The sequence below is a fragment of the Rhyacophila brunnea genome, unplaced genomic scaffold, assembly GCF_057557595.1.
Source record: "Rhyacophila brunnea isolate RB1 unplaced genomic scaffold, BYU_Rbru_1.0 scaffold_14, whole genome shotgun sequence".
In the NCBI taxonomy this organism is placed as follows: Eukaryota; Metazoa; Arthropoda; class Insecta; order Trichoptera; family Rhyacophilidae; genus Rhyacophila; species Rhyacophila brunnea.
In genome coordinates, this window is record NW_028232796.1 from 22,293,091 (window position 1) to 22,306,855 (window position 13,765).

At 32.8% G+C, this 13,765-nt stretch overlaps 1 protein-coding gene across 1 annotated transcript in view; it reads right to left on the reverse strand.

The window, feature by feature from the left end:
- The window catches only part of prom (prominin), a 49,362-nt gene that overhangs the window by 9,601 nt on the left and 25,996 nt on the right, over positions 1–13,765 (reverse strand). The window contains exon 7 of the mRNA XM_085942368.1: positions 2,161–2,296. Coding sequence (XP_085798494.1) covers positions 2,161–2,296 — 136 coding nt within the window. The remainder of the gene's footprint in view (positions 1–2,160; positions 2,297–13,765) is intronic.

A 13,765-nucleotide genomic window follows, 5' to 3' on the forward strand; every position in this document is an offset into this window, starting at 1 on the left:
AAATCTATGAAGAAATCTTGAAGAGGTCGAAGCAACAGCTACCCTCGCGCCGTCTTGAAAGAAATGTAATTTCATTAAAATATTATATTATTGAAATCAAATATTTGCTACTCAAATACTTTATAGGTACAATGCAGAAATATATCAGATGCTTCCCTTGTTAATATATCATAATAAAATCAGTAACAGCTAAAAAATACACACATTTTTTGAGTGAATAAAATATCTTTATTATTGAGGAAGGCTCGTATTGCGTTTCAGTTTGTCATTTTTGTAACGTGAGCATTCATAATAAAAACTCAGGGCATCCTCTAAATTATCGCTCCGTTTCGAAGAAAAATTAATTCGACCATCTGACCTTAATTAATACGCCATATTACAAAAAAAAACAAACTTATTTTCATAAAATATACTTTAATAATATTAGGCAACTACTAAGTTCATATATTCGGAAAAATATTTAACGCTCCTGTTTTAGTGGCAATTAAAATTATTCAACCGGAATAAGTTGAGTTTTTGGGCCCCCAATATGTGTTAGCACACGACCCTTCAAAAGTAAATCCAGCACTGACGATACGGCTGTGGAAATAGCATCGAGACCTCAGAATATTCTTGAAAAATTACAAGGTGCTCTCCATAGAAACAGAAAATGGTATGTCTGCAGGAATACCGTAATATGGAGACAGAGGTATCCAACCTCCTAAGAGCAGATGTATACTGAAGACAGTAGTGGCGAACGGTGTGGTAGGCTAATTTTTTGACTATTATTTACTATAGATTGGATTACGCAGGGTCTAATTGAATTTTAAAAACTAGCCAACATTATCTACACAATATAGTCTTAGTTCAATGAAAACATATAAGTACTTTAGTGTGCACTATTTTTGTCGAATCTTAACAGTCTACCTCCACCCTTCGGTACTGGAAGACAGATGTACACCAAGAAAAGAAAAAAAATCTTTTGTAAATTTTTAGATAATACCTATATAATTAGTCGAATAGTATTTTATTCTCTCCAATATAATATTATTATTATAACATTAATTTATAACGTAAGTATTTGTGGAATAATCACGTTGTATTAAATTTACTGTGAATTGAATATTTTTTATATAATTATGGAAATATTGTCAGTCAGTACCTACATAATAATATTATGTTGTTTCAAAATTTATAATTCAAATTATTCTAATAATACCCACCTAAAAATATCAACCAGCGCCAAAACTCTACGGCGTCAATCGCTCGAACTACGTCTTCGATGTGTCTCGATGCGCTTGAAGCAGCTGCCGTTAGATGTCTCGTAGTTTTCGAAAGTGACCGCTCTGCCATTCGCAATTCTGCCCGCTTGTCCGCTAGCGCTAGCCTGATATCTAGCGGTGGAAATCCAAACTTTTATTAACACACGATGAAAAGCGTAAATGCAATTTTGTAGGAACGATACTTTGGGCAAGTGAAAATATAATTAATAGAGGCCATTATATAGGTATTATTTAGATATATTATCTACACTATCAAACTAATTGATATTATTTTTTTGCTAAATATCAGTGTTTTCCTCAAAATAAAAAAAACACTCAATTAATATATTTACAAAGCAGTGATTTGATTTGACACAATATATGGCACAATATATTCGTCAGAAGATTTTAAAATAGGTCTTAAATGACTTAAAACTAGCCATACAATTAATAATTAGAATAAAATCTTAAAAAGATAAATATTTCTGACAAATCTGTACACAATAGTATTCAAATCATAACACAATTCGTGCAACCGACGTCAAAGTATAACATATAAACGACATAAAAAATAAAACACTAAAATATTTATTGTCATTTCACATTTGTGTCATTTTCAATAATAATTGAATATAAAAGAGACATATTCTTATTTTTACTATGTAGGTAAGTAGGCGTTGTTTGGTATTTGGAATTTATGGTTTCTATTCAATTGTTTATCGATGGTGCCCGCAAAATCAGTCAGTGCCATGTGTTTCCAAGACCCTAAGCCCACAACTCGTGGTTCTTCAAAGAATCTGTGTCTTTCGCCAATCTTCTTGTATTTTCCCAGGTTATGTACAGCATACTGTAACTTCGAGCGTTGAACGGTCACAAGAGAACAGAACTATAAGAAAAATAATATAATACCTTCGCATACCTTCAACAATGAAGCTGGTTTGATTGGCAACATACTGTGGCACCATAGCAAACTGTTCCTTGGCAATGTCTGTTGCAATGCTAAGATTTCTGGCATTCAGGACTTCGGCGAGTGGTTCTAACTTCGCTTCAGTTATCTAAAATATAATGGAGTTGTGTTAAGTAAGTAAATACTATATACTGTAGGTATCAATAAGGGAATGGGGCAACTGGATGCCAGGACAATTGGACGCCGTACTGTTCGTAGACACGTATACAGAAAGTAGACGAAGAATTTTAATCAGTTTCTATCTACTACTTAGTAGTTTTAATTCATTTTACTCTTAACATAGTGTTTTTTTTTATTACGGATTGAGAATTACCATGCCTAAATCATTATGCGTGCACATTTAAATTCTCACCAACTATTATTAAATCATAATATACTAATTTAAATATAAATAATATTATTAAATATATTTTTTAAAAGTACCTATAAGTACCTAACGTCTATTTAATTTCGAACTGGGTGGCGTCCAGTTGTCCGGCGTCAAATCGTCCTAGACCCATTAATAATGGTAACGGTAATGATGCGACACCGATTGGAGACAATCGGCATTAATTTAGCGCCATTTTAATAAGTAGATTAATAAAAAAATGGCAAAATAAGCCACTTAATACACCTTTCAATGTAGGCACTAATGTACCTACAGCATATTATTATTCTTCTATGACTATCAATTTTATTCATTCACACTAGAATCGCCATGTAAATGTAAATTGTACGTATTATACCTATCACCGTATCACAATTCGCCGTGAATAGTTGAACCGGAAAAAGATGGCTGTACCGCATTGAGATAAAGTGTTGTTGGTCAAGCATTGCAGACAGTAATGTTAAAATTAGATTCAATAAGGTCATTAATTTGATAATAATTGGTTTCAAATGTCTGATAATAACGCAGTCATTATCAAATTTGTGACAGCTGCTACGACTTGATAATTATGAGCACCTACTTGCTAACCTACGTTTGAATCATTCAGAATTATTTTAAATACATCATCATCATCAGCCTGAAGTATGAAGGCCTCTTCAAGCTGTTTCCACTTCTCTCGGTTCTGTGTAATGCGTTGCCACGTACTTCCGCAGAACTTTATCATTTCATCGATGCAGCGCCCTCTAGGTCTACCTTGCGGACGTTTTGTACCTTCTGGATACCACTGGATGACTAAATTTGTACAAATATTGTCTCTTCTTCGAGCTATGTGTCCAGCCTATCTCCATTTGAGGCTTTTAATGAGGTCTATCACATCGCAAACCCTTGTCTGCTTCCTTTTCTACTCGTTCTTCCTTTTGTCCAGCATGTACCTCTCCATACCACGTTGTGCTACTCTAAGTTTCTGAATCTCTCTTTTACTTAGAGTCCTTGTTTCACACGCATATGTGAATACGGGAAGCACACACTGGTTGAACACTTCAAAAGAACGAGTGAGTTTTAACCTAATTTTAATTAATGAGCTAGGAAAAAGCTGATAATGTAGAACGCAGAGAATGCGCTTTAGGCACAGTGGAAGGTCACTACATATTGTGAACAAAATGGTGAACTGTGATACGGCCAAGTGTATAGGTAGGTACAAATAATGTCCGGACACGAATATGATAGTTCTAGTTACACAGTACTTCAAACCCTTTCATCTCGTTATTTATTAAATAAGAATATACACAGGCTGCAAAAAGTGATAGGTGACTATGTATATAATTAGTATTATTCTGTGTTGTACGAAAAATTTATAATTCGAAACCTGACGTAAAAAATGTTGAAAACCACTGAACTAAATACTCATATGGCACATTAAACTTACAGCCTGGGAACACACAATAATTAGAGCAATGTTTTGTTAATAATTATATCGGCTAAGTATACTTTAACGATTAAATACGTTCGTATTTTGTTGAGCAATTTGTTGGTGTATATAATAATATTATTAGGAAAGTTTTGAACTGTACACTTGTCTGGTAGTTGATATCGTAAAACTTGTACTTCCTTTGAATAAACTGAAGCTTCCGGTGTAATACTAAGAGAAACTTTCGTAACGACTTCCGGTTATTTTTTATTATCTATACGTTACTCATAAACGAACGTTGTTCGACTAATAAAATAATAAAAACAGACAAAAAAATTAACGCATAATATACAATTATGTAAGTACAGTTATTAAGAATATTTTGGTGTGTTTAAATATTATTTTTCTATTTGAATACGTCAATACCCGAGTGGTAAGGAAAGTGCCTGAATCCGTGTGAAAATTGTACTAGATATTATCATTAAATCCCGGCGACTGCAATTTTGTCCCCCATTTATTTGGATAATATTAAAAAGGTGGGACCTCCGCGTGACACCGTCTAAGATACGGGCGACCCATTCAATTTGTTTACTATCTCGGTGAAATAAAATCTTTCAAGCACTCAGCGATAAGATTCAAAATGATATTTTTCGATCGGGCCAGACGGTTGGTTTAAAGGTGTCGGATCTGCAAGTGTAAAAATCCAAAGGAGCGAAATATTTAACATAGGTACTCACTTATGATTTAAATATTGAGATATAATACTATTAATGCAATTAAGAAAATGCATGCAGGTAAACTAATATATTATATTATTCATTAAACTATTTTATTTTATGTAACGAATAATTTACAATATTTAAGAATGTAACATTCTTTATACTACATAATATATAGATATGTTGTTGAAAAATCTTTGAAAAAAATACGACGTCCGACGGGACTCGAACTAGTATCCCCTAGATTCACGCCAATGTGCTTTACAAATTGAGCCACGTGTGTCTTATCTAATTATTATGAAATTTGTTAATAGTTCATACAACTGAAGCGCATCATCTGGCATCGAATTTATTTTAAAGATCGTTTCTAGTAGGTAACTTAGGTGTTTTCATATTGACTGTTGAAAGGAAAAAGGACGTAACCCTCAGTTTTTTTCAAAATAGGTTTTATTTGATAATAACATTGTACAATACTAAATACACCGTTGTATCTAAAGAATTAAACTTGCAAATGCCGATTTATTATCTAAATTTAGTGAAGTGGGAAAAAACGACTTAACCACAATTTTTGTTAGTTGTTCTTTAATATCAGATTAGGAATATAAAAACCATATTTATAACTATCATGTACTTCGCCGTTATGTCTATTTTGTATTTTGACCGAAAACCATAATAAAAACGTTTTTGTCCCTCCTGTAAAATTTGATGTGTGTGGATTACGTCCTTTTCTAAAGTCGATATTATGCATGTAACATAATATGATATTGTTTTATCGTTTTCTTGGGACACTAAAAAAAGAGTATTATTTATACTTCAATAGATTAAAATGTACGTAAAACACTTTATCAGCTGAATAGTTACATCGGTATAATATTGAAACTATTGTCGAATCCTTTTCTAATCTGTGAGGCAAACGAATCCAAAAATATTTTCCATTTCCAGGCGAACGACTACTTGCCCTTCATATGCGATTACCTTTACGCTTCGATACGAGGCCATAGGGTCGCGCCTATACTATATCTTAGACGTCTGGAAGCAGTCGTATTCAAGCCGAGCTATGAAACAAGTATTAAAGTACAAAATAATTAGATTTTAGTCGAAAAATATTTGGAAAGTGTTTTATTGTTTGAAAAACATGTAGTCATCGAATCATTTTTTTTTCCATCGAGTTGCTTAACACTAACTGTAACTTCCACGTTTGATGTTCCCAATTTCATGTCTCTTAAGGACACATTATAATATCGTGTGTGACTAACGGTTTACTGTAATTCATGATTAGAGCTTGCGATTTCTCGACTTTCAAGATTCTCGAATTCAATAATATTTGATTATCGAGAACTCAAGATCGGCTTATTGATTTCTCCTTAAAATCGAGAACTATTTTCATCTACGAATTTCACAAATTCTGTTTATAACGAGAATCCAGATCTATTTAGGTTAATTAGTTAGGTTCGGTAATTGTTTAAAAAATTCCACCCAGAATCAAAATCAGCGGCTTTTTTCAATTTTCAGCTTTACCGACGAAAGTTTTACCGACAAATTACTCTAAAACGCTGGATCATGGCAACAAGAACGCTACTTCCGGATTTTTTTTTTTAATATTCCAAGTAAAAAATTCCAAATTCTTGAGGTTAACATTGATAAATTCTCGAGAAATGAGAATAAACTTTTCGCATTATTCTTTGAGAATTCTCGAGACGTGAAATTCTCTCTAGTCATGTTGAAGCAAAAGGTAAGGATAGCAGGTAAAAAATATCCTCTTGGATACGCAACCTCCATTATATTCGTTTGATATGACTTGCCTATTATATGGAGGAGTACTGGTCGCGAATCTGATGTCAAAGTGGTGAAAGGTGCCAACAAGAAAACAAATAGAAAATTCAAATTAAAAAAAAAAACTAAAACGAAATATAATAATTATTATTGAAAGCCTCTGATTTTCCATAAAAGCCTCGAGCGCCTATTTCTCAGCGAGCTTAGTGGAGAGGCCAGATTAGAAGAGGCCTGGCGAAGGCGTCGAAGCAATTGCGTGCCCAGCTGGGGGGCTTATGAGTACAATGCCTTTAAAGCTCCCAAATCAAGCTTACGCGGTGCATCCAGAGCTTTTGTAATATTAATGCTATTAATATAGACTGTGAAACTGTTGACTTAATATTAAAAACATCATTATTTTGAAGAAAGTTGAATTGATGATTGAAATCAAAATTATATAAGTACACTTTTAATAAGAAAATAATATTACACTGTCAGAATAGGTAGTATCATTATTTATTAAAACAAACTTATACGTACTTTCAAGAATTATATTGGTACTTAAAATACATTGTTTGAAATAAACCGACATCATAGATAGGTAGGTAAAGAATTATTCTTTTTCATTCTACTGGAGGTGTAAACCATCGGGAATTATGATGCGGGAGCACGGATTTGATTTCAGGTGGCTGGTGCTATCCATTTTGTATTATCAAATCAATCGTATCTAGAAAATTCCACTGGAAGATAATAAAAATTATAATCCACTCACTTTTCATACTTTTCAATCAGCAACACGAACGGCGCGAACTTTCAAAATTATAAATATCAAAAAATCTGTTTAGGCCAAGTTATATCCTTGATACTAGTATGAATCGGTTTATAAACGTCGACAACGCACTATCATAATATTAACGGAAATGAAATTTCTATATTTAAAAAAAAAATATTGTTTTAATTTTTCTTAATTTTAATTTGAAAACTAAGCGTAGTGTTACTATAGTAATTATAATAACTCAATAAGACGCGTGATCCGATAGATGTTTGTAATAATGTTTTATTATTTATCAAAGCAGATTCAGTTTGATTTTTGTTTGAAATACGCGCCATTTTAAGAAGACGCGTAAGTATAAAGAAGAAGAATAATGCTTTTTGAGTTTGTATGCTCGAGAAACGACGTGAGTTCAGTAGTTGTTCCTAACAAGATGCAGCTTTGCAAGGCTTGTTTATTTTTAGGCCGAGAGCGCGTATTGCAATATAAAACCCCGATAATAAGTTAAAAATCAATTCTGTAACCATGTATAATTACCATTTAAATGTGCTTTGACGTAAATTAGTATCAAAATAAATATTTTGTCGGAACTGGCCATAAATGACGTCGTACCTATTGTCAATTACTTATCTCTCTAATCGAAATATATTAAGTTTCTTACTATTTCCCGTAAAGTACCATAATTTATCACAGTATATAGTACCATAATAATTTATTCGATATAGGCCAAACCCACAACACTTTCAGTGACTTCCTTTTGACTCTTCACAATATTGAAACTTCGTCATGGTAAAACTACTAACATCCACTAAATTGCCCCCCATTCAGAGATTATATCTTATATTTAAATTTATATTAAAAACTGGCTTTTGGTGGTCTTTTAACAAGGAATTAGCTGTAATATTCAAAAAAAGTTGTAAGGTGAGTAACAAACATTTTACCTGGTTCCATATTCCGAGAGATCATTGTTCAGAAATCATCGTACGGTGGGAATGGCAAATAAGGGCAGTCAGTCAGACGTGGTCATTTACTAGGACAAGTCATTCGATTTTAATTCTCAAAAAATTATCATCAATTATTTTATTGATGTTAACTGTACGCTGGCGATGTCTGTCTTTATCTATTAAATATAAACCGTTTTATCAGTTAAGTTCTTGTTTATTAGATTCACAACCCCCAACCTTAACACCAGTATCGTACTTATAAAGAAGGTCAAATGAGTCAAAGTTCAAACATTTGATAAACGGTAAATTTGATAACCCTGCCACTGTGGAGTTATTGGTAAATTAATATATACAATATAATACGATGTACGTGGTAGAGCGGCAGACTAACTACTACAATATGTCTTATTTAGAAGCGCAGCCCTGTTAAACGATATTATCAAGTCATAGAGTAAGTCAGACGATGACAGAATTTACTAAACACAATGATAAAGCCTTTCACAAATTGAATGTCGTCCACGCTTTGTGCGCACTTTGTTAAGAGAGATTGCAAGTTGCAAGATAATATTATATACTTGAGCGTCTTGTCACTCAGTCTAAATGCTTTCCGTTGTTTAAACTATTGTTATCTAAACGTGGCTTTATCTAGAGATCCACCAGAGAAGCAGGAGGGAGAGTTTTTTATTGATTAGCTTTATCAATAAAAAAACGGTAAACTACCAACTATAATCTTAGGGGTAAAAAAACCTCCGAACGTGTCCGATCCTAATAGGATCATATGGGCCTCCACAGAGTGGAGGTTTGTATTAACAGATTTTGTTTTTACGAGAAATGGATGTCAGCTACTTGCTCAACCTATTAAGACCATACTTTGATTCATACACAAATAATTGAAACACAATATGTGTACTTGCCGAACCCAGGATTCGAACCAGGGACCCACGACGCGATAGGCCGATGCTTAAGCCGCGCGGCCATCGTAGGTATAAGGGGTAAAAAACCTAAATTTAATTAGATTTAAGCTAATACTGATTTTATAGAATACCAATGTCAAATTTTAAAATGAATGTTTATGAAACTTATAAACTTTTGGCAGTAGTCCCACGATATGTGCTTCCATAGAGTACTTAGAGGTTAGATTAACATATATTTTTATGAAGACCGATTGTTAGTTTTTCGAAAATATCTTTAGGTACCTGCACTGGAAACACGTAGTCACGGGATCGAACCGTGACCTACAATTTCATAAACGGCAGCTCTACCAACTCGGTTGCGGTGGCTACAGATAAATGCCAGCTTTAGATTGAAAAATAGCATTTATTACATAAAAAACATCTTATAAGTGTACTTATAAATGTTTTGCATACCATTTTTGGATGAATGCTATAATATTTTGACACTGGGTTTTATTCATTCAAGAATTTCGTAAATGATCTTACAAACTTTTTGGTGTACAGATATTTGTTAAAGCTTCAACAATTGAACCTAAAAAAAATGGTAAGTGTCGACTAACAAACTTTTCCTATGATCACATATTGAAAAAATATATGACTACTTGCAAAAGTACGTTTCTGTGGTCGAATCTGATAAAATTAACTCAAAATACCTTAAATATCGACTTAACAATAATTGGCAGCAACCCCACCGTTTATAATGATGAAATTAGCTGTAAATATGTACTATCAAAGTATTTTATATGAGATTTCATTTTATCTGGCTGAAATAAATATGGGCAAGTCTCCTCGGCATACAAATTAAATGGTCCTATGTACAAGAGACGTGTATAATAAACGATTATGGCTTTAGAGAAATTGGATAGTAAGTTAATAGCGAGCCTTAACAAGCAAGCTCAAGACAACGTAAGCAATTGTGGCGCGAAAGCCTCGGGGGAAATAGGCTGTGAAATTATTTAGACTTGATAGTGGTAATAAAAGCTTTAAAATCCGCGTAACATAAAGTGCGAAAGGCAGGTAATTCAGAAAATTCAATTTTCTGTAACATCTTAATTACCCTGATGGGATAGTTGGGATTGGGAATTTTGCGGAATGTTTGGTGGTGTAAATTCTGCCCAATGACATAATTAAGCCGAACCAGATCTCAATTGATTACTCCATTCAGAGTGTTTTGCTAGAGAATTAATTTTATGTTTACAATTTAGCCTTTGCCAGTGACGTCCCGTGAGGGTAGGCAGATTGTTCGTCGCTTGGGGGCGGCAGTTACCCAAAGGGCGTCAAATCGAGGAGAATCATTAGGTAGATATAGAAAGCTACATAAATTTAGTAATAACGGAAATCTTTCCATTAAAAAAATCAGCTCACTAGTTGGAAACAAAATATATTAATTTAGTACTATAAAAGTTTTAACAGGACTTTATTTTTTGTCGGATTCGCGATGTCTAGTTTACTTCCGTTGTCTTTGGACGTCGCGTTCTTGGTGAACAGCAATGAAATGTGCACACTTAATTTAAAATTTATCCAAGTATGTTTGCTAGTCACTCACAAGTTTGGAAGTTGTCAGGTGTATTTTTAAATGTATCAAACTGAAACCGTAGACTCGCAATATTGTCTATTGAAACAGAGATGGCATTTAATGGTATACCTATATATTGTTAGTAATGTATCCATACAACACATTAATCAGTGGGTCTATTCTATGCTTATCGACCGCTAAAGTGATAAAGTGAAAAATATTATCACACTCAGGGTAGGTTTGTATCAAAATATTAGCACTTATTGTAACAATTACACGAAGCCGGTTTTTATTGTTGCAATAAGTGCGATATTTTAACAGCAGCAAGATAGGTGCTATATTTTAACAGCACCTATCTTGCTGCTGTTAAAATATCGCACTTATTGCAACAATAAAAACCGGCTTCGTGTAATTGTTACAATAAGTGCTAATATTTTGATACAAACCTACCCTAAGTTTGATACTATTTATCAATTTAGTGTTCGATAAGTATAGAATAGACCCACAGATATTTAAGTCATTAAAGGATGATAAAAAGTACTGTATGAAAAAATGTGGCGGCATTTTCGCACTGCCTAGGGGCGGCATTTTTTCTAGGAACATCATAGGCCTTTGCATTGGTGTTAAAACTGAAATAACAGCAAATACCAGATTTAATATATCACACAATGATTATAATATACTCATATTATTATTTTACAATTTTTCGGTTCTGTTAAAATTTAAATGTAAGTACTTACCTAAAGCCGCTAGTTTCGTATTAATGAAAACACATAATTCTAAAAAACCCAAGAAGCATAGACATCGTTACGGAGAGATTGGAGCTCAAGCTCACACACATATATATATATATAATATTAACGATGTTATTTAAAAAATAAAGATTAACACCGGAGACGCCATCTATAATTTTATTATGGTAGTTTTAATTAATAATTAATAAGTTGGCTGCCGTTCCATTGGGAGAATTTCGAAACACCTAAGATAACTTTACTCATTAGAACTAATTCACGTGACTTATAGTGGATCGGTAGCTAGCTGATAAAATAAGAGCACTAATAATTATAATTTATGGGGTTATTCAAAAATATATATTTTTATTATCACTTATTTAAATTTTGTTTATTATTATGATAATAAAATCATAATTCGAGCTTAATACAAAACGTAGACTAGGTGGAAAGGTAAAAAAATGATGTTGTTTTTCCAATGTGTGTTTCATCCAGTGCAAGGACCCACTGGGCTAAGGTAATGGCTAACAAGCATTTATCGTTAGAATAGTGAATATAATAATTTGTTTTGATGTACTTACAACACGTTTAGGAAGCGATGTAAATATTTAAAGATATCATAGTTTAAAAAATTGCAAAAATACTACCTATTGTATAAATATAATACTAATTCTACTGGTCAATATGTTCGCAAAAACACAGTATTTTGCTCCAACTCACATCTACATAATATAAAAAATTCAAAGTATGTTTGTTCAAATTACCTTTCCTGCCAATTCGAATTTTGAATTTTTGCTACAGATCAAGATGCAGTTTGAATAAATTTTGGGTTCGATTTTAATTAGATATTCACTTGTTTGACTTATGTAGCTGTCAGAATTATTTTCATTTTGACGTGTTGTATGCCCAGATGCAGATAGTTTAATGTCGAAGAATGTAATTATTATTGTTTTGTTAAATAAGATTAATAATAAATAAAATAAGAAGAAACGACTTAAGCTAGTTTAAAAAATATACAGTTAGACTCTCCAACGGAAAGAGATTTAAAATTAGTTTTTTTTTGTAACATGTAAATTTATGTAATAACGCTCTGAATATAAACCAATATAATATATAGGTCCGTTATCTATGATACGAACATATAAATATTGTTTTTTACATTGATGTAATCTATCAAAATAATATGTTGGTCACCGATTTGTAGTCCTATTATATGCGAGAGGTGTTATTTATTGAAAGATCTCCTTATAAATATTCCGGATGTTGAGCTACTTCTACGGTTACATTGCCAATACATATATCTTACATAAGTTTAACACTAGTTTTATCAATAATATTGCATCGGTTTCTCTTGATCGATGCCTCTCCGAGTATGTCTAGTGTTTTATCAAAATCATCGAATCTCAAGCTCACCGTAAAAATAAGTATTTATAGTAGCTCGGACTTATAACGAAAAAAGACGAAAACTATATATAAAAAAATAAGAAAGAATCAAAGTGAACACTCTTTTAATTTAATTTAACCTTTAATTCTTGTTTGATATTGATTGCCTTATAGCTATAACAAATTACTGACCAAAATAAATAAATAATATTGGCAATAATTTTTGCACAGAATTTATGCAAGGTCCATCCATATTTCTATTTACAATTTCATAATATTTATTGATGTTTTCTTGCTTTATATAAGATATATCATGTCACAATATGATTTTTTTCCCAGCTCATATTTCTTATAATGCGAGAAGCTACCCTTAATCGAATCCATAAATCATATGATCTAGAAGTCCGAGATTCCGTAAAAGGCACATACCATTTCCTCACAGAAATATGCTCTTCTTAAAAATAACACATCACTTCAACTAGGGTCTGCCATCCAAAACAGAAATTTCAATTCCGGGATTTCGGGAATAGCATCTTTTATTTTCATATCCTGGGATTCGTCTAAAACACAGATTAAGTTAAATAAATAGATATAGCGAGTTCATAAATTAGAACAACACAAACACGCCCTCCAAACCAAACCCGCCCCGTACCACACTCGGTCTTAATCGAGCGTATCACGCGGCACATTACGTTTGTGATGTAAGGCAGCTGTACAGTTGTTATAATAGTAATGTCTGGTTATGTCCCGGGAGCAGATACCCAAGACTGAGGTTGCCACGCTCTAAGTGAGCTTTGACTGAGTTTATCGGTGCTTCAGTGGTAAAATGCTCGCCTGCCATAAATTGGAACAGGAAATAATAATGACCCAGTGTTATTCCTCTATATACCAGCTGAATATATTATATTTAAAAATAAATACGCCCAGTTCATGATATCAGCCAATGAATGGTTTGCTTGTAATATGTTATATTATCTTCTCGGTTACGCGAAAAAAATGTGACATCATTCAA